The following is a 23072-nucleotide window of genomic DNA, read 5'->3' on the forward strand; positions in this document are numbered from 1 at the left end:
TATAAATAAAGGTTCCGTATCTTTACCTCATCTGCAGTAGTAAAACTGAAACATTTAACCATATTGTAACATAAGTGATTAACATTACGTGTCATTTTGAATATGGAAGACAACTCCCACACTGTGTAGCACTGCACAAGGATACACGTCCAAAATTTAAACCTCATTCCCAAGTAGACCTCTCCAAATATAGGCCTGGTAGGTCACTACACTCCCAGACAGGTCCATCATATTCCTCTTTCTATCGTGGGATAATTGGGAAAAGGGAAAACCACCAAAAAAAGATGCCCCTTTTGAAGCAGGGAGGCATTTGACTGCATAGTGCTCAGAGACAATTTCTTAGATGAAAAAAGACAAGAAACTATAGATATTCTGCAATGAAACACAATGTAAAGGTGGCTAAGCTGTAAGCAGAAGGAAAACATAAAAAACCCAAACAACCCCAAAATCTTGAATTTCAATGCCACAGGTAAATAGGTAAGTCTTCCTATCATGAAATAGGAAGAAAAGCAAGACTGTGCTATAACTGGAAAAAGAATATGAATCCATTGCACTGAAATTATATGTAAGGAAGAGAAAAATTGTGCCTGCAAAAAAGTAAACCACTATCTGATAAAGTGGAATATTTAACGAAGGAGAGGCCCAGATAATTTACACACAAGAAGCTTCAAGGAAATAACTGAGGAGTTCTCTGAAACACAAATGTTGTTTTTTGAATAATCTTAAGAAATTCTAAACATCAAAGGACTCTCCACTTTAATATGCAGCATTTAAAAAAAAAGTAAAATGGGAGATTCAGGAACTGTAGAATGATTAGCTTGGCATAGATCCAGAACAAATTAATACTGTGGCAATGGGAAAAACAGAAGCTAAGAATATCCCATCAGTCAAACAATCTCTGTAAGGTCAGGACAGGGGAGAGTGGACTGAAGCTCCAGCTCCCACAAGAAGCTGATCTGAAGAACCTTTTTCCTTCTTGACGGGAAAGCTAAAGGGGAACCAAACCAAAATTGCCACCAAGTCTCACTGGAAGAACGTAATTCATGATTTCCTCAAAACTCAAGAGCTGCTCTGCAGGAAAGCGAAGCATGCAGAACAAAGGCGCAAAACAGAAGCATGCTTGATTTGACAGCAGTGGAGCAGCCTGGCAAATTCATCTCAGAAATCAGATCTCTCAAATCCTCAGCAGAAGTGAGATTTGACTGAAGCTGACACAGAAACATGGGTGACAGAAGGATTAGTGCCAGAGAAATATGTATACAAAAGTGCTGCCAAGAATAAAACCAAGCAACATTAAAAAAAACTGAAGAGAAGAACAAAAAGAAAACACGAACTACAGAATACTGTAAAAGAAGAAACCAAAGAGTTGGAAGGTTTCCAGGCAGAATAGAGAAGAATGATCATCTCAATTTTTCAAGGAAACCTTTCACTCCTAAATAAAAGAGAAATAAATTTACTAGTCCAAGCTAGGGAGGGTGTGTGTGTGAATGCGTAAGTGCAAGGTATGTACTCCTCCAACACAAATAAATAAAGCCAAAGCATCATACAGAATAAAATGCTCCATGCTCAAGTGGCACATTCTCAAAAGAGCTGAAGATTTTCAGTCTACTCTATAAATACATTACAGCATTTACTTCAACACCTATCACAGGTTACCCTTAGGGAAAGGAAAGCCTCGGATGAATTATAGAGCAGCAAACATTTGTTTTCAAACTCTTCAATCTTCCATCAAAGCCAACATCAGTTCATAACGAAGCACTAACTAAAAGTTCTTATTTAACTGAACACAACTGAACTGACCAGAGCTACTGGCCTAATCCAACACAAAGAAACATAATTGTAATGTAGAATGATAAGCCATTAAACCTGAAAGAAACAAGGTATCAGCAAGAAGATAAGAACAAGAAGCTTTTCTGTCATGTGGGATAAAGGGGAGAAAATCATGACATGCGATTTAGAGTTTCATGATTCCTCTCTCTTGTCCACAACCATGATTTACGACAAGCAGAGTATATTTTTGCCACTTTACCAGGATGCATTCAAGAATTTTCCACAGGCAAAGGTATGGAAGAATGTTAACACCATTCTCAGCTGGAAATTTAAAAAGCATTTCTGTATCATGGAAAATTCTGAGGAGTAACACTAGGAGTCATTTAAAAATCAAGACACCTAGGGATGGAAATAGGTGAATATATAGAGCAGAATTCAAACTAAACAGTGCTTCTGTTAATCTAAGTTGGAGACTGGATGTGTAAAAAGAAACAAACAAAAAAAGTTATACTAAGACAATCAAAAAGTAGCATAGATGGTAATTTTATTGTGAATTGGCAAGGTCAAATCTGTTGAAGTTAAGTACATTCCCTGTTACAGGCAGCAATACACTGGATTAGAAAAAACAAACAAAAACCACAGAAAAAGAGAGGATGGAATAAAATTACAAAACAAAAAAGGAAGTACTTTTAAGATACAGATTCCTAGGCAGCAGGGTGTATCAACAACACTGTCGACACTGAAACATTTGGTGGCCTTGTAAAACAAGCGGATTTAGAATTGTGCAGCTACTTCCACCTAAGAGGAAGGGATGGAGAAGGGGAATGGGGAATGGGGAAAGGCTTACAGAGAAGCAATTCCATGACCATACCCCAGGGCAGAAGAAGTAGTAGCAAGGATAATTCAGTAAATACCCATTTCTTTTGTCTCCAGGGGCAAGATGGTAGACAGGTCTGAAGAGAATTCAACTAACCCACCAAGCTCAACTTTCTCCAGGCCCACCCCCAATCCCTGGGGGAAAAAAAAAAGATTCTTAACTCATTTCTTCCTGAAGTTTTATTTTAAATTTGGAGAAGAGATTGAGAGAAGGGAACTTCTCTGAGGTCACATATTGTGCTCCTTGCCAAGTCCAGATACTTGTGATCGAGAGATCACAATTTCCAAAGCTCTTTAGCACAACAGGATCTGACAGATGCTTATGAGACTACACCTATCCTGTTGCACATAGCACATACCCCAAAGTGACGTGGTTGTTATCTTCAGTACTTTAGTAAATCATGTTGCCCAACATCCATGAGAGTGACCTGCTTACCTATATATATACATACATTTAAATTTGTATGTGTGTGAAGAATCTGAGAATCAAAACCAAAAATTACTTTTGGACATTAAAAAAAAAAAATCCACTTACAATGCATTAAAGGCAAAATACACAAAAAAATAGTGTGTTTTATAAAAAGTAGTGAAAGCTAAAGGTAAATTTGAGACAGCAAAAAAAAAAGCACAGCCAACTTTTAAGCACAAACAAAATAATACTTATAAAATAATTGGGTATACAGTCCCAAGTCAAGAATGCATGGAAAGACAGACCTATGGCAAAGACAAGTTGTTGACAGTTCAAGACAAAAGGGATGCTTTAATCAATTTTGGATAAGGATAAAGATAAATCCCCAAACGCAAATAGAGGATGCATACCTTAAAGACTTATGCCTACGTCACACAGAAATGAAAGAGGGAATTTGTGTGCAGGTGGAGGACAGATAATACCAATAAAATAATACAAGCTGAAAGCAAATTATCCACTAAATGTTATACATACGACTACTAATTTACAAATACATTTTAAGTCCTACACTAATGGCCTTTAAAAAAAATAGATATCCTAAAATCCTAGATATCCTATGTGCATTAAAAAGGGAACAAAGGTGACTTCCACCTAAAAGAGAAGATGACTGCACTTATCAAAGACGTTTTGGCTACTGGAACAAGCCTTAGGATGAGTAGAGATTTACTGCAGTTAAACAATTTGCAAATAACAAGAAAAAAACCCTTGACCTCCTGCACAGAACAAAACGAAATACTTAAATATCTTATTCTTTCTTCATACACACAAAAATATTTTAATCAAATGGAATAAGAATACCTGTTTTAGAAAAAGGAAATTTTGCTTTAACACCCTTGTACTGGGAAGTTAGAACTTCTGAATAAAGCAGGAACATCTTCCTGCTGCTGCTGTTTGCCCTGTTAACACTCTAATTGTACATTTAGGTAAAAACCTATTTTCCAAAGGCTAACTTCTAACATACACAAGATTTTAATAGAGGAAAGGATAACTAAGATGACTAATCAATTAAAAGCTTAGAAAACTGACTTGGAGCAACGGAAAGATAAATATATATGGAAGATAAACAGCTCATTTTTCACAAACATCTTCTATAAAGTACTTTTTTCCTTCATAAAACACTTTTGAGTAGTACTGATCTCCAGCTAGGCCCTGACACCTGTCTAAAAGTTATACGTCATGATAAAGATGATACAGGGAGCTGGAGGCTCCTTTCCTCTTTATTTATGAGCCAGTCATGCCCAAAGCTCCCAGACCTCTGGACAGAAGTGTTCAGATACAACCACCTTTGTGGAAGGTATTTCAAATAAAATTCAGTTTGAGCAGAATGAAGAATTACGCCCTTCTTGTCAGCTGTTCCATTACCAAAATATGAAGGGCCTATCTGCCACTTATACTGAAAATGTGAAATAGAATACAAGGCATACTTGAGGTCAGAAGGGACCTCTGGAGATTATACATACACTCCAACACGTCTGCTGAAAGCAGGATCAACTACAGCAAGCTGCTCAGGACTGTGTGCCATCAGGTTTTGTGCACCTCTGAAGATATGGACTCCACAGTGGTCCAGGGTCGCCTGTTCCAGCACTCAGTCACCCTTACACAGTGAAGAAGTTTTATACTTAAATGGAATTTTCTGTATTTCAGTTGTCTCCTGTTCTTCCACTGCACATCACCAAGAAGAAAGCCCGACTCCATTGTAACTCCTCCCTGACAAGATATTTATACACATTACTGAAATCCCCCCCAGCCTTCCCTTCTCAGTGATAAAACCCCCAGCTCTCTCAGCCTCTCCTTGTACCGCAGATACTGCAATCACACCTCTAATTGCTAAGTAGTATGCAACACAAGGAAAAATTGTCAGTGATACAGACTCCATTCCTAAATTACACAGCACAGAAGTTCATCACAGCTGGGAAGCCTCAAACTAGTCACATTCCTTGCATATGGAATAGCACTACTAAATGACAAGTCATAAAAAAACCCCTTTGTGCATGTGTACATACACATGCCACTACACAGAAAGTAAATGTGACTCACCTTGTAATAATGTTGCATTTACTTTCTAACACCTGTAATAACTTCAACCTTGTACAAATTCAGCATATTTTGGGTATGTGGGAAATTACTACTAAAAAGTCTTTAAGCCACTGAGAATATTTATGTACAAGATGAGCCTCATCAAGTTAGGCTTCATCTGCATTTAACTGACAAAATGGTATTTAGTATGATTTCAAATCCTTCAAGTTACTATAACATAATTACTTCTTGATTCAAATTTGGGATGCACAGGACACAACTAAATGCACTAAAAATCTGTTCAAAATAAAAAAGGAGACATATGGAATATTTTGGAACATGTTTGCAGCTTATATTCACCAGACTTGAAGCACAACAAATAATGGCATTAGAGCAACTTACACCCTGGTCATAACAGCCATAATATCATAAAGGTTTTTAAGATAATCTTCTACAAAATATTCTATACAGAGCACAAAGCAAAAAGCAATGTAGGCTGTAGTTTCAGAATGTAGTATTATACAATCTCATTTCTTGCTCCAGGACAACAACTTCATCTCTTGAATTTCTCAAAACTCAGATGTCAAAACTAGACACAGGAAGACATTGGTAATCACAGTGCTGCAGCAAGAAACATGAGATGTAGGAAAGAGCTAGTAAGGATTTTGCAATTATCAGCCTCATGATGTAGTAAAAGAACATTAAAACTTAATAAACCTGAGGATGCCTTACTAAAGTAACACTGAAGGTAAAAGAAGGAGCAGATATTTCTGGAAAGAGGAAACCACAATACTGGAGTGGCTGGAAAATAAATGGTACAGTAAGCTTACAGAACTGTACCTATATATCTCAATGAAAACACAGTTAAGAGATTACTTGATTAGTGTGCATATCTACTTATGCTTTGGAAGTGAGGGGTACAGCCCTATCCCAAAAGGGAACAGTAGGATCCCCCAAAGGCAACTGTCATCACCTCTCTGTAAACCAGTTCTCCCACTCTGAGGAATGGTACAAGCTTTACAGCTGCAATTCATAAAACAAAAACTCATCCAGGAGATGGAGGCAAAGAAGGACAAAGACTTAAAACCAAGTTTATACTCATATTTCAACCTAACGTATCTTTTCTGTTAAGGAAATATCTAAGACAAAGAAATCAAGAGGTTTTATATTAAATTTATCTCCTGATTTTTAGAGGTTGAGGCCGTAATTCTCATTTATCCAGACAGGAAAGCAGTAGTATAAAACCAAAAATAATATAAATGCTAAAACTTCTGAAGACACAGCTCCTGAACAACTCATGACCTGCTGAATATAAGCAACGTATTGGAGAATGGTAATGTTACTTGCAACATCATCAGTGAGGGCTTGGCAGAATTGCTGCTTTCTGCTCTTAAAAGCTAAGATTTTATTTGCACACTTCAAAATTCCATAATAAATTTTTATCTGCAACAGAAATGTCATTGGGCAATTGTTACCACAATGCATAAGAATCTTAAAAATAAGGGAAATTTAAATTTCACTCAAGACTGTCCATTACTATTCAGTTCCTAGAAGAGCTGTAGCCCCTTATGCAGATTTTAGGTTTGATATATTTCAACCAGTACAGCAAGAAACAGAACAAGAGATAACATCTAAAGCATATCTTATGAAAAGAATATGGAATTAAAAACAAATTCAAGAGACATTTCAAATAAGTGCCAAAAGGGATAATATATTGCCCTTAGACTTGAAGCCAAATCCTGTTTCTGAGTGCTTCAAGAGCAGTTCTGAATGCCCTTTTCTCCACAAGTACTTATTGATTTCATTCTAACTTAGGTAATCAGCTTAATAAGACTGGTTAAAGATTAAAGCACTCCAAGTCACAGAGTGCACGAGTTTCTGCCAGGCTCCAATGCTGTGCAACTTGAACCCTACTACATAACAACAGATTTAATCAACTCATTAGTACAGTGACCAAAATAATTAAAATACCACTAAACAACTAAGTTGGATTTTTTAACTTTTCTTTTTAGAAAAAAATTACCTCTACACAAAAGATCCTAAGATCTAGTCCACATAAGTTCATCTTCTCCGGAAAATGCTGAAAAACATTCAAATATGGAATGTGTCCTTCAACAACAAACCTGCATTAAAAAAATGAAGACCAAATCAAAATAATATATAGGATGACAAATTCATACGTTTATTATAAAATTAATGTACAAATCAACTTCTGATTTGAAATAACATCAGTATTATGCTGCCTAAGCAATTCAGCCTGAAGTTACACACCCTGAAATGCTCCACAGAACAAAAACCAGTTCAATCATTTAACAAGCTTTTAAGTTCAAGCTCAGATGTGACTGACAAATGATAACGTTATGGCAGTAAGCATACAATCAACAAGTTTACATGGAGTTTGTTCTGCACATTCTTCAATTACTGCATTTTTGGAACTGCTTTAAGCCTCCTTTGAATGGCATGGAATTTTTCTTTTTGTTTCAAAATTCTAAAGCTTTAAGTAAATTTTACTTTTAAAATACACACTTTCTGCTGGAGGAGCTTGAATCAGATAACGTGACAGGGAAGAAAATCACAGAATGATGAGCAGATACACAGAACTGAAACCCCATTGATTACATTTCTATGATGATACTTTTCAAAAAAGTATTACTGAGGTATGAATAGAAATTGTTTTGTATACTAATAAATAAAAATAGTTTAATTTTTATTTGCACACAAATAATGCATCTTTGTTGTTAAAAACTGATTTTGGTAAGTGGTTGACAGTATTATTTGATATTTTTCTTGAATATATATATATACATACACACAAACACACAGATAATATATATAAAAGATGAAACTTAACAGATACCAATAAAAAACCACCACCACCCCAAACCCCTGTTCTTATCCAGCATCTTAACAGACACCCACAAAAGGACAAGCAAGCACTGAACAAGCACAGGCCTTCACAAGGCAACACACTCATACCACACTAAGGCACACTGGTAGTCTCCCATAGACCTAAGACAGAAATGCCTTCCTGTCTCCTCTCCTCCAAACCAATCTTGTTAAAAGAGTACATTAAACCTGAGTAAGTTAACATTACAAACAGAAAAGACTCTGTTAGTTAAATAATACTAGGACTGAAAACAATTTTCTCCCTGCTGATAGTGTTATCCGCACAGGACCTCTCTGATCTTGCTACACAGATTAGCCTTGGTCCACAAACATTACATGTCCCTTCTGAGCCTACAGCAATTCACAAGCTCACCTGCTATCTCCCAGTTCCATGCCCTCATCACTATTTGTTCCATGTTATGTAGCGTGTATCTATTGAAGTTGACTAAAATTCTATTTAAAAGCAGAGTTTACAATTATAGTCTACTTTTTTTAAAGCAGTCTTATCTGAATTTTCAGTTTAATTGAAAAAAAATGAGTTAAATCCAGGATAAAAATAAAAAGTTCATTTCATGTTGAAAGCTCTGTCTCAGAATAATTTATAAGGATTTCTGAAAAATAACAGAAATATGAAAAATCATATTGCCCAATAGTTTTTGTTCCAAAGCTCTGCTTATTAGCCTCTTAAATGAAGAAGCAACAGGTGGTACACAATCCTTTCCAATCAAATTGTGGAATGATCATTTTGCTAATAAAATTTCAGTAGCTTTCCTCAGTCAGCAGAAACAGCATTTCCCCACCCCGAGTGGAGATGTACACTGGGCTCTCGTGAGGTTGCTCTCCAATCCCAGCCCCGGCGCTGGTCCTCGCCACCCCACCTGATCTGCTGAGCAGCCGGCACATCAGTTCCTTAGCTCGTTTTAGTCATTCACTAAACTGAGGAACATAAGCTTGAGGTATGGTTTCACAAAGTTGATTGAGCCAAACTAAAAGCTCAACATAACTAGCAGGACCTCCCTCCTTGTGATCCGGTCATGACCTGCTGTTGCTCATCTCTTCCCCAAATGTAACTCACAACAGCAGCAGAAAAACCACCTGTTACCCTATTGCCAGCATGGGTTTCTTTCATCATCTAACAAACTGTGAGGAGGCTCACAGATGGCTCTACAAGTGAAAGAGTTGGCAGAAGGAAAGGGCAGGAGAAGAGAAAAAAGGGAAGCAGGACCTTCCCCTTTCAGCAACACTGATGCATTACTGGCTCAGCTGATGATAAGCTTTGGCTGACACACGTTAAGGCACAATCACACCATTAGCTGTCAGATCTGAAGGCCTGGAACCAATATGCTAGGAGCAGCAAACCCCTGAGCCAGCACAGCAGCAGATGGAAGAGGACAATCAAGACCTTGTTTCGGGTGTGGTGTAGTGGTGATGCAGCCAAACCACCCTCACAGCTTGCTGCCTCAGAAATGGGAAATCCCACCCTCCCTTCAGTCCACTGCCGCACACTCCTCCCTGCTGACAAAAGCACTTGTGTGACTTCTCAGAGGATCAGATGGAAACTAGACTCTTCCAGGCTTTCACTCCAACCAGACGGACCTCCAGACTCAAATGACTGCAGGAACATTACTGCCAGCACAAGGCAGAAAGGCAAGCACATTAACCCGCACTAAAATGTCCAGTGAAACTTTCTTTTACAAAATTAATCTTCTATAGATCTACTTCTTTCAACTAATAAACCATAAACTGGATGAATGCTAGTACCATGGCAAGAGAAAAGAACAGGAATGTTTACGCAAGACCACAGCAACAAAAACTTTGAGAAGCTTAAACTGATGCTGGAACCACATCCTCACACTGCAAGAGACAAGAAGCGTCCACCAAGACATCTTTTTCTTAAAAAAAAAAAAAAAGTTTTTGCTAACTTGGCTGTACCAAGTCAAAGCACTGCAACTGTTTAAAAAATAGTATCTTTTCTAGCCTGAAATTATTGTCTCCAGAAAAAAAGAACGCTCTTTTCTCTCAGGTTAAAAGTTGTTTTTACACTCTAAAAATACAGCACAAATACCCTGTTATGAATACAATGTGCTTATGGTTCAAGTTTTAACACTTAATCCAAAAGTCCAGATTTGGAATAGCACTTCAGAACAGTTTCTTCTGTCTGCTGTTCCTCCAAACCTTTCATTTAACAGACAGATGGTCAAAACCCCTGTAAGACTATGTTCTATCACGGACGTGCTTGAAAACTTGACTGGCAGATACAGTACATAGTCCATGTTCTTTTAATTACAGCAGCAGCATACATTAATAAGGCCCAAGTATGAAAAAAATCCTAGGTCCTCAGCATGCTACAAGGATGTGATGCCCCTGTTAAAGCCACAAACTGATTATAAGTTTAGTCTTGCCAACACAAGTAAGTATAACCTCATTTGAACCGCATGATTTCTCAGAATCTCCAAAGTCTAGCTTCTTGAAATTGGGTTTTTCCAAAAACCAACTACTTTATTATTTAGATGAATAATATACATCATATGGAATATTGTAAGACTATTCACAATGGAAAAGGATTTAATGTGTTGCATAGACTTGAGTCGAACGCTGTTAAAAGTGTTATTTTTAAACCAAAACGTTCCTGTCAGAGGAGGTAATTGTAGTGTTTTTCTGCTAAGTGTGTCAAGTAGCAAAGAGGAGTATATTTTTGGTGTTGTAAATCCTTTAAAAGCTGGCAGATTGCCCAATCATAATGCCTAAGCATGTATCACAAGGGAGGAGTGGTAGTCAGCTGACTTCAGGGTACAGAGAAAACCAAACTGAGGAAAAAACAAGGCAGAACTTTAAACAGAACTCTAATTCAGCTGGTTTAAATAAAATGATTTGCCTACAAAGACTTAAAAGGTAATGCTGAATACTTAAGGCTTTCTCTGCATAGTTTTCATCTTCAGTCTGTCGTTATTTTGATCTGTGTATCTTAGTGCATGCAAAAATGTGAACATTGTCTGATTTCTTAAATATTCAGAAGTTAGAAAACAAGTATTTTATGGTAGTTCATGCAATTTAAAATTCTTTCTCCTTCTTCATCAAACTTGTTGGAAGGCAAAGACCTTAAGGGTAGGGAGGGAAGCATGATAACGTAATTACAGTCTTATATAACTACCGTATTATGGTAAAACTTAGCAATACAAATAACATTCTTTTAAACCTCACTTTCTGTACTTAATCCAGTTCGTATGTTCACTGTATTTAAAGTTATTGAACTATTATGATTTACACAGTCTTACACACATAAATTGTGTAAATTGTATCTAATTAAATTGTATCTTCTCATTCAAATCATCTTATTTAAATTTCCAATTACTAGTTTCAGATTATACCTTTCTGTGCTATATTTGCTACTTGATTTTTTACATCTTTTTTCAGCTTTTTTACTACTTTCACATTTTCTCTATACCCTTTCAAATAAGTGTGCTCATCTCTTAAGGATGTTAGTCCAAAGGATAGTCTCCAGGTTGCAAATAATTTTCCAGGATCTTTTCCGCAGTCTCCAACTTTTAAAGTGCCAAATACAATAACTTCCCATTCATATGCAAACAAAGCAATCTATCTTTCCTCTTGACACAGCTGTTGTTTGGTTGGGTTTTCTTCCAACCAAACCATTGTACTAAGACAAGAACATGTGAGGATGTCTTTGCCTGGTATGAGCCAACAGTGCTTCAAGAAACAGTTTCCAAGATACAATAACCAAAGAATATATATTTAATTAATAATTTTTCTCTCCAAACAGGATGGAGTAGCTAATAATTCTGTAGTGTGAACCAGTTGCTCTGTCCCAGAAATTTTAATTTACTACTTAGATTTTTGCCATATACAAACATTATCAGACAGGTTTTACATTATTATTTGCTAATCATTCACAAAAATACAGAGTACGTTATGGTAGTTCTGACTCGTACAGAATTTCCTAAGGAAGACCATAGCTATTAAAAATCTTGTTATTGAGCACTACTTTTGAGTTCTATTTCTTAATCTACTCAATAAATACTTCTGTATTGCAGAGTGCTAGTTTGAATTCTGAATATTATGGCATTTTACTGAAAATTTTACAAGCATCTTTTATGCAATAGCACATCCAGTTATGCAAATATGCAATGGCTTGCGCAATTCTGATCAATGAAAGCAACAGCCACCCGTAAAGTAAAATCAAAGGGTTACATTGTTTTGCATAGAAATTGATTATCTAGTAGTAACAACCCTACTTGAAGACATTACAAACCTCCCCTTTCTGAAAGTACTTGCAAAAAAAGCATCCTTGACTACCTACCCTTCTTGGAAAGCTTGTACAAAGCTGGAAAAGTGGAAGCTGGCACGCCAGGGGAGAACAGCCATGATGGAACATCAGGCTCTGGGGGAAAAGCCCCTTGCATTCATCATTCTTTCAGCAGTTCCATCAGTTATAAGCACCACAGGTGGGGGATGATGTACCCATTGCCTTGCCTTTTAACTCACAGGGTATATAGTTGAAAAATAAAAATGAAAGCACTGTATTTTTAATCAGTTTTTCCTTTACTTTGTCTGAGTTTTCAATTTGATTTGCCAATGTATTTACTTGAGTATTTCTACTCCTCAAATTTTGGCCAAGGAATGTTTTTTCACCATCTGTTTAGAAATACCCAATATTTCAACAGTTGTTTAAAAAAAGTAAAAGAATACAAAAGGTCTTCCAAGGAAAATCTAGGAATTCCTGAACTTATTTGAGCCTGATTTAAAACATTTATTGCCAACAAGAGGAGTTGATGAATTATTTTTCATTCCTGAAGTAAATAAGGAAAGTGTTCATGGCCTTGTTGCAGTGGAGAGAAGGGAACTGCATTGTCAGCAGTAGCCTGACAGTCTCCTTTTAGCATCAAACCCTATTATTAGAACAATTTATTTCTACTATACTAAAAGGTATTATTCTGAACTCCCATAATTATAGATACAAAGATATAAAGACCAAATGAACTTCCTGTATTAATTTCTGTGCCCAACTCCATTGCATGAAGTTACTTTGCTCCTTTTCAGATCACTGTATACTGCTGGTATTGTTTGTATGAGGACACTGATGTAAGTCCTGGAGAATGTTTACTCATTTAATTCTGACATGCTGACAACAGCAAATATCACGGAAGTGTGGCCATACACACCTCCAGAAAAACTTAAGAAATTTTGAAGGAGAAGAATAAAATGCTTCTTTAACTTCAAAACCTTCTTCCTTACAGGTCTCTGAAATTCATTGCAATCAACAGAGAATGCTCTCCAACAGTAGCTGCACAAATGGTTATGACAAAGGAAAGATAAAACAACTAAAGAGAACTTCCCACTATTACTGAGCAAATTAGTAAGAGGACAATAGTACAGATCTAATTTTTAAAAATTATTTATAAAAGCAACAATTCTTCACTAGAGACTATTCATACCTTAAGAGCTCAGACAATGTAATTGGTTCTCTCAACCAGAGTAATGCCATGTAACAAAATGAAAGGGTCATTGGCATCGTCATCCTCAGTTTCTCCTTTTGGTTCTTCATTAAATACAAGCTGCCATCTACTGATCCAGAGTACACAGAGGTGCTCTCTTGGGTTTATGTTAAAAACAGAAAAGAAAACAGCAATTTATATAATAGACACATGAACCATGGTGTACAAAAAACAAGATAAAGGAACATACAAGGAGCCTTTTTCAGCACCTGGTAACATTTTGAAATAATTACTTTGAGTTTTTTTCTTGTTTGTGTACTTTTCTACAAAACAGTTTAACCCTAATTTATTCATCTACCACAATATGTGATGAGAACCTGTTTCATATAGTGCTATTGCACTTGACCAGGACATTAGCTGCTATACATATAACTGACAGTACTTATGAGCTGAAAATACTGTTTTCCATTTGAGAGAGGAGGGAACTGTGAGGAAACAAGAGAAAATTTAATGTATTTAAATCAATGACTCATAGTTGGGGATTAAAACAGTTTTAAACTTCAACACAAGCAGGACTTTAATGAAAAAGTCATTTACTTTGCAGAAATTTTACTGATGTTAAAAGTTTGCCCTAATTCCATCTGGCCTATAATCTCTAACTGTGGAAACACAGATATTCTTTCAAAAAATGTATATAAATTCAAAGAAACAACTTTAGAATAAGAATGTAGGAAATGGTAAAGATGGTGGAAAAAAAACCCAAATAAATACACATCCAAATGTCCCTAGTTCTTTACCGAGATGAATCACTAAAAACAAAGAGAAAATTTAATTTAGTAGAGTAATTTATGGATTTGGAGCTTTTTCAGCAGTGAAACCTCAGAGTTCAGGAAAGAGGACCAAAAAAAGAAAATAAAAAGCCTGTAAGCCTCTCTTCCCTACATCATGACCCAGCCAGGATGAAGGAAAATGCATTTAAAGCACACCAGCACCGAATGTCAGCATTGACTCTGCAGAGACTTCTCTCACTGCATTTCCCCACAAACTGTTCACCTGTTTAGACAGGAATGGCGAGAGCTGGATCCACAGCTCCCCAGCTGGGAGCTGCAGGGCCACGGCAAACAGCCGGCTGAAAACAGTTTGAACCTTCCGAGAGCCTGGAGGCTCCGCGGGCAGGCGACAGCCACACCTGCGAGGTGGCAGGGTCAGCGGGACAGGTCCAGCACAGGGCCCGCAGGACGGGGACACTGCACACAGCGCTTCCAGGGCCGGGCTGCGATGCCACCTACCGGCCCCGGAGCCGGCGCTGCGGGCACGGCACAGCCCCGGCGCAGGGTCTCTGAAATTCACTGCCATCAACAGAGAACGCCCTCCAACAGCAGCACAGGCTCAGCCCGCCGGCCCGAGATCCTGCGCAGAGCGGGGCATCCCATCACGCACAGGTGCGCCAGGGAACACAGGGAACATCAGTTCAATCCCCAGAGTCAACTGTTTCACCTTTCACATGGATACTTGTGCTTAAAGGCAGCTTCGTGACTGAAGCTTCGTTGTTAATTTCACATTTAGCTCAATTTAAAATAATCCTCATTACATTTGTGGCCTTAATGATGGCACACAATTTCCTTTTATTTCTTCCAGCTTATGCAAGGCATGACAACACAGAGTTACATGCAGCTAATAATTTAAGAGTTTTATAGGCTTCTCTAGCAATATCTCAGTGCTATACTCACTGGAATTTGCTATTAACCCTACACAAAAATAACAAAAAAAAATATTTGCCGTCTGGACAAGCCTCTTAGAGAAAGAAGGGTGTTGAGGTTTACAGCCTGTAGCAGTAACAGCTCAGCAAAAATAACACAGAAAAAAAATTTATGAATCTTCACAAGAGTTTACAATAGACTAGAAGACACTATTACACATGTTAAATTTCAATAGACAAAACTATTTCTATTTGTCTGATTTCACCAAAATTTGCTTTTACTATCACTGAACTCTTAACTAATTTCAAGTGATTTTAGTGAAATTGATGACTACTGGAGGCTGAACTCAACCTCTGAAACAACCAACCAAGACAATAAATTATGGCCTACTTAGGACTACCTAGCTGTTCTAAAACTCTAAGGAACAGACCTATGAAAGGCACAAGTACCAAGGAAGAATGAGTTCCTCTAGACATCAAAAAGGAGAAGAAAATTCAAGGGAATACTTTCACTAGAAATACTTCACTCAATTCTTTCCTTTTTGTATTACATTTGTGTAACACCCAAGATCCTACATGCACGAACATACAGTGACTCTTTACCTGAAAATGTTGTCATTTTAATATTGTAAGGATGAAAGCTTCCAGCATAATATTCACAAAAATTTGCATCACCATTTTTATACCTTTTCCCCCCCCTCCCTAATTCTGTCTGGAGTTTTAAACATGCATTTATTTTTCTAAATTGCTGCTGATCAAATTTCTCATTCTATTACCACTTCCGGACCTTATAAAATAAAGGGAAAAGCTTGAAAAAACAAGATTGCATTCTTCTGAGGGTAGACAGGCAATATCACAGAACAATAGAAACATGACATAAGGAGGATAGTACGCAACAAGGGAGTAAGAAACGCTGAGACAGATAAAGAAGGAAAAATCAAGCAAAGAATAAAGCAAGAAAGAAAACCATCATAAGTTTAAAACACAAGCAAAAGCTTTCAAATGTGCCTTGAAATGCATTTCCGGTATCAGGTATTGCAGCATTGTCTGGCATTACACTTGCCCAGCAGAACCTAACACTCCAATTTTCTATACATTTAATTGAAAACTTCAGCATTCTGTAAATATTTTCCAGCTGCTGTTGTGAGCAGAAAAGAGAAACTGACGGAATGCTAAAATACGATTTTTCATAGAAGAGGTCATTGGGAAAGCAGTAAAAAGACTGTGAAGACAAAAGATACAGAAGTACCAAAGTAATGTAAAGAAAAAAATTTAAAAGCTCAATATATCTATGGGATTAAAAAAAAATACACTGCCCTAAAGAACAAACTCATGTTTTTTAACACCAAAGTCACGACAGCCAGCTCTGTTATTGGTTAAATAAGTGCTTATTCTTCAAAGCTGCTGTGCTTGTGAACATATAGCTTTGCAGATGTAACAGCCATTTTTTCCCACTCCAAACAGGAGGCATGGAGCAAACTTGCTATAAATCAGAACTTCCTCCTGCATTTCCCATTGTATTTCCAGGTCCTGTTCAACTTTCATCTCCTTGGGTGGGGGTTGGGGGAGGAAGTCTTCTATTTCTGGTAGAATATAAAGTAGTAGTGTCAAACAAGACTGAAAACTTTATACCTTCCAATAGTTCCTCCAATTCACTGTACACAAATACACTTTATATTTATTTCTATTTAAAAACTACAGAAAAACTGGTTTTCAGATAGTTCAGTTCACCGTTCCTACCTGAGACCTTGGTCACTGATGAGGCAAAGCTGCAGTCGGTCTGCAGATCCCCCTCACTTTCAGACAGAGACAGCAAGTGCAGAAGGCTGGGTCTCTCTGGATCACTGTCCACATCAGTACTGCTCTCACATACCTGGGTTTTGTAAATAAATGCTTGTATTAGCTATTCTTAGTTACTGTTTTGATTGTAACAAACAACATAAAGCACGACAGATGCAGAATTTACAGTAAAAGTTAAAACCCAAACTGTTCACATTTTTACTCTATGAATCACCAAAAAGTGAAAAAGAAAGAAAGAAGTAGTATTTTTAAAGGATTTCTCAAGATTAAAAAACGTTTATTGACTACATTCTAATCTGCTACAATGACCAGAAAGTTGGCAATACACAGAATCAAAGCTTGATCAAATGAGTAACTTCAAGAGAGCAGGCGGGAAAAGGATGGTAGCTGATTTTTACACTGTGATTTCTATTTACTGATTATCTATGTCAAGACAAAGCAATATTTTCAAATAAGCAGTTTCAAATACTCACAGAAATATTCATCTCTTGAAATAGGTAAAAAAACCCAAAACCCAATAAAATGGACATGTGCAAGCCTATTTATGTGACTTCCTTAATACTGAAGTGACATTACCAGCGAGAAAGGTAGCCTAAACAAAGATTTCTGTCCTTGCTTTAAAAAAGATACCAAACATCTCGTGGGATTTGAGCTTTCACTTACTGACAATGCTTTCACAGTTTCCCCAGCTGGTCTCTTGCAATATGCCTGTTTGCTCTTCTGAAGGTAACACCTCCAAAAATTGCACAGAATTTCATCCTGATAAACACAAATGGATGGCAATTAGTACAATGTTTACAAGATCATTGATTTCTAACTCAGGAATCTGAATAATATTCCATCTCTAATTTTATTAACTGTGATTTATAAAATATGTTTTAAAATTACCAGATAAACAAATTTTGATTTCATATGCTCAACGTTTCTAAATGGGGAGTTGCATGATTCACTTTAAAAATTAAAATCTTTTAAAATACCTCCTTCTGTAAAACACACACAGGGAGTGTACAACTCACACTGCCATCTACATACCTTCATTTGTGGACATACTCCTAAAGCTTCTAAAGCTTCTGCTTGTTTCTTGAGTACCAGCTGAAAGCCTTCACAAATATACCACTCACAGCCTCCATCTAAGGGAAAAAAAGGGGGACTAAGTTTGTTTGTACTGTTTGGGGGTTCTTTAACCTTATCCACACTTATCTCCATATCTCTAATAATTTCAGATCCTAGTGCATAAACCAGCTACAGAATACTCTATTAACTTCCATTTATTCACAGCCTTAAACAAGAAGAAAAGTTACTTAACAAGAACTTCATGCATTTCCTAAGAAAAATATAATTCATTATAATGTCTAGTGTGGCATTTGCAATTGAGTGGAGCATTGTTAAATTACTAGTTTAAAAATAACTGAGAACCTGCCATTAAAAATATGAAATATGAACATTTCTTTCCCACCCCTGACACAGAAAGCTGGAACATTACAGTGGTGAGTCAGGCAAAAAACAACCAATACCACCATCATGTGCTTCACCGTTCTCTCACACAGAACCACACACATTTAAATAAAAGACTATCCCAAGCTCCTAGCAAATCCTAGCACAACATACATTTCGCAGGGAGTGGGCCTGCTCCAAACTATTCACTATTTCTTCAGGCTGCATTACATTTACTTTTCGCCCTTAGCTCTCTAAAGTTACTACTAACCTTTTCTACAGGCTTTTGGCTTTATAAAGTTTCTCTGCATTTCTCAACTCCCTTTTCATTCCTTCCACACATGTTCTTCACTATTTTTGTTCCGAAACACACCTTGCATCTCACCATCTTAGAAGCTATCTGCCCAAAGCTTCTGCCCTGCTTTCATGATGCCGGCCTTAACTGCTAACCAGTGAACTAACAGACACAGCTTACGCCTATAAATTCATGGAATACAGTGTAACATGACTGCACTCACAGAAGGGACTGTGTGAAGATAGGATTTCTTTCTTAAGAAGCCTGGACATTGGCTAATGACCTTCCCAACAGGAGAAATTAAAAGCATGGTACACGGCCCAGACTTTAGAAGCAATACAAGATAAGGAAAACTGGAGGGGTCCTTCTCACACCTCCCTTCACTTCCACACAATTGTTTTTTTCAAAGGAATGTAGCAATCCACTGCCTCTGCAGCAGAGCAAAAGCACATCAGTACATCAGAGACAAAGATAACCCCTTGCTTTATTCGGCATATTAATGCAGTTTTGCTTTCTGAAAGTGGCCACAATAGTAAGAGATGCATCCAGCCATCACAGAATACACACACAGCTCTTGAAGCAACTTTACCACTACATCCTTATGGCATAGATCCTCATACATAATGACCACTATTATTCTGAATATTCATGAAATTAGAAGTAAAAAAGTGACTCTGGATGAAAGATGCAGTATTGGTTCAGCTATTGGAACTGCATGAAACCTCTTCTGTGCAGTTTATGACAAGTTTGCAGGGCCAAGTGCCTGTAACACAAGCCAGACTGACACTAAGAGCTGGACCACCATCACATCTCACTTGCAAACAACTTCTCTGGTTTTGTGATAGCCATGACAGGGAAAGAACAAAGGATCACCACATCTGAATGCATGCCACCAGTAGCTTCAGTGAATATTTGTTTCCACAAATCGAAGTAGTAGTAAGTAACTCATAGTTCTACTTAATCAAAAAAAACCCACCACTGGGCTCACAGAGGTCACCTGTGGCTTAGGAGGTCACGAAATGTGATCTCTTAAGGTTGTGACAGCATCAGGGAGGTGCATTTTGTTCCCACTCCTGCAGTCTTTCCTAGCTATTCACTTTTGGTCTCCATCAAAGACATAACAGCCTAGGCGAACCCTGGCTGAGCAGCCACTCTTTTGCAAAACACAGATAGAAACTCATACATACCATTTTTTTCCTGCTTTCTCAAACTTTTGGAGATTGTTTGGACTCTTGAATTAGTAATAAAATCAGTGTTTACAACTTCTCTAGTTCTCTGCAAAACAGGAATATATCTTAGCAAGAAAAAGAACCAGACCTAACTTGCACAGATTGCCCTACCATAAAACATAATGGAGGAACTTACTCAAATTTCCTAAACTAAAGGGAGATGGGACATTCTGAACTTTTCACTCAGAAATTTCAAAAACAGATAATTACAATCATGGACATACAGGTGACGTGCATCAGGGTTTGCCTACACTGGGACTGCACAAAACATGGCAACACCCAGGCAATGCTTTTAAGGCATCTAGAGAGCACACTAACACCACAGCTACAGCAACACACCAGGCTAAGATGGCTCATTCTACATTTTGTAATTTCAAGGAACATTAGTTTTAAACAGTGTCAAGTAAAGCATGAAAAACGAAGAATAAAAATATTGCACTCAGTGCCAAGGAGAAAAGTCTGTAATTTTCTTAATACAAAGTCAAGAAGCAATCGGAAGAAACCTTTTCCAAGGCAGTAACTCATTTTTTTACCTCAGTAACGTTGTGGCAAGATCTACAATAAAATCTGCCTCCATCAGTGAGACCCCAGTTCACTTCTGAACACTGGGCACAGCGCTCATTAAAATCTCTCTGAAAGGAAGAAACAACAGTAGACTTTCACAATTTTTCAGGTAAAACAAATGGCATTATTACTAGGCTGCTACACAGCTTCTGAGATTATTTACAGAGGAGAGTATTTACACTCTTTGTGTTAGCCCTGGTTGGTAATAAGTGATCATGGCATTTGCCATCGGCCACAGGAAACTCCAAACACGTATTTGTAGCTGGCAAGCGTTAGAACAAGGGGAATAGTGATCCACGCCTCACACGCACGTGGCGTGGCTTTTAAAAAAGCCACCCATCAGAAATGAAAGAGGAGACAAAAACTGGAGCGGGAGGCGAAAGGAAAAATAAATGTCTAGAACTGCAAAAAAAACACAAGCGGTGGGAGAAAGCCCGCACGAGACGGTGCTTCCCGGAGAAACCGGAGTGGAAAAGAGAAGAGGCAAACCGACAAATTAAAACAAAGCGGTTTCCAGAAACGCCCACGTGCGTGCTGAGGACGGGCAGCTCCGCCGGGCCCGGCTGGGGGGCGGCCGGCGACACATCCCCGGCCTAGACCGAGCACCGGCCAACGCCGAGGGGCCGAGCAGGGCCCCGCCCGCCGCCGCCGGGCCCCGATGTGGGAGGGCAGGGCGGGACCAGGCCGGGGCACGCAGCGCCCGCCGGCGCCTCCCCCTCTCCGCCGGCGCCTCCCCCTCTCCCCCGCCGCCCGCAGCCGCCCCCGCCCGGCGGGGAAGCGCCGCCCGCGCTCCGGCGCCTGCCCCGGCGCAGCGAACCCCACGCCCCACCGTGTCCTCCTCGTCCATGGCGGCCGCGCCCGGGGCCGCACCACGGCAACCGCGGCGGGCGGCACCGCGGCCCGCCTGGAAACCGCGGCCCCGGCGATTGCGTTCCGGGCCTCCGCGGGGCCCCGGGGCTACAGCGTGGCAGCGAGGGGACAGGGGCGTTTCAAGGGGTTATTGGGTGCTTCACTGAGGGGACATAGACACAGGTGTTAGACATTAGATAGGAGGAAGAAGTTTTTTACTGTGAGGGTGGTGAGACACTGCAGCAGGTTGTTCAGGGAGGTTGTAGATGCCACATCCTTGGGAAGCGTTCAAGGCCAGGCTGGATGGGGCCCTGGGCAGCCTGGTCTAGTGGGAGGTGTCTCTGCCCATGGCAGGGTGAACTGGGGCTCGGTGATCTTTAAGGTCCCTTCCAACCCCTTAATATTCTATAATTCTATAACTTCTGTGTTTCACCCATGGAGGGGACATGGCAGCTTAAAGGGAATGTGGGATGTCCCAGGGACTGGAGGATACATTTCATCACAGAATCACAGAATCTGTTGGGTTGGAAAAGACCTCTTGAGATCGTGGAGTCCTCCACCATGTCAACCAGACCATGGCACTCAGTGCCACATCCAGTCTTTCCTTAATCACCTCCAGAGATGGTGACTCTGCCACTTCCCTGGGCAGCCCATTCCAATGCCTAATCACCACTTCTGTTAATAAATTCTTCCTGATGTCCAACCTAAATCTCGCCTGGCACATTTTAGGACTATAACTACATGTGCAGCTTAACACTAAGATTATGTGTGCCCTGTGAGCCTCAGCCCATTGCCATCCCCTGCACAGACTCCTGCATCCTCATCCTCACATCACCTTGGTGGCCCCAGCTGGTGACCACCAAGGCTGTGCCAAGGCTGTGGGAAGGGAGCTGCTGCTGCCTGTACAGAAGGAGGCCACAAGAACTCATTTAACTATGTAAAAGCACTTGGAGAACCTTGAATGAGGGGAAACTACGATCTGAAATCCACTTTCAATTAAAAAACAACACCCAGATCTTGATGTAGGTCTCTAATTTCTTGCATGCTAATAGTAATGTTTAAAGATGTCTAAACACCAAGATCTGTTATTGCAGTGAATTTGCCCACAAAATTGGAGAACAGGTTTAGGCCCTTTAAAAAAAAAAAAAAAAAAGTCCACTAAGTGAAAGCATGGGAAAAAATTAAAGCTAAAATATACATAGAAAGAGGTGAGGCTGCCTTGACAGCTGTGGTTACATTGATGTTGGAGGATATGTACAGAGCTAGAGGGGAACTGTTTATGTTCAAGAAAAAAGTTATTACTCATACCAACTGTGATCTTTTTTCAGTGTGGGCTGAACATTTGTAACACCCATTAAAGAGAATTACACATGTAATTCCTGCCATGTTAAAAAGGTGATTGTCAACCTCACAGAAATGTAGCTAATACTTTGATGAAACAGATCCTACTTGTGATTTTAATTTCCATATTTTTTGTTTGTGGAAATAATGTTCTGGGAAAGCAAGGCCATTTTGTGTGACACAGAGGGTTTGATCTTTTTCTAATGTATTTCCAAGATTAAATACTACCTTGAAAAAAAATCAGGACATCTCTACCTGTGATAAGAGAGGAAGAGGTGTGTTCCAGCATAGAAGATAAGGCAATGCTCCTGCTGAGAGCAGTGGTCATGTGTGACTCAATGTTGTGAGCAGGCAGTGGGCCTGCTCAGTAGATTTAACTAAACTGAAGAATTTA

At 38.8% G+C, this 23072-nt stretch overlaps 1 protein-coding gene across 7 annotated transcripts in view; it reads right to left on the minus strand.

Moving 5' to 3' along the window:
- Positions 1-21387, minus strand: part of TAF1B (TATA-box binding protein associated factor, RNA polymerase I subunit B) — a 53027-nt gene extending 31640 nt beyond the window's left edge. For all 7 annotated transcript variants that reach the window (XR_004239268.1, XR_004239270.1, XR_004239269.1 and 4 more), the window contains exons 1-8: positions 21318-21387; positions 20458-20556; positions 19883-19970; positions 17999-18096; positions 17630-17725; positions 16907-17039; positions 13468-13624; positions 7155-7254 (exon numbers count right to left, since the gene is read on the minus strand). Coding sequence is in view for 4 of the 7 variants with exons in the window: in XM_032104300.1 (XP_031960191.1) it covers positions 7155-7254; positions 13468-13624; positions 16907-17039; positions 17630-17725; positions 17999-18096; positions 19883-19970; positions 20458-20556; positions 21318-21335 (789 nt within the window). In the remaining 3 variants the exon portion in view is untranslated. The remainder of the gene's footprint in view (positions 1-7154; positions 7255-13467; positions 13625-16906; positions 17040-17629; positions 17726-17998; positions 18097-19882; positions 19971-20457; positions 20557-21317) is intronic.
- Positions 21388-23072: the final 1685 nt, after the last annotated feature.

This window comes from Corvus moneduloides, chromosome 3, assembly GCF_009650955.1.
Source record: "Corvus moneduloides isolate bCorMon1 chromosome 3, bCorMon1.pri, whole genome shotgun sequence".
NCBI classification, from domain to species: Eukaryota; Metazoa; Chordata; class Aves; order Passeriformes; family Corvidae; genus Corvus; species Corvus moneduloides.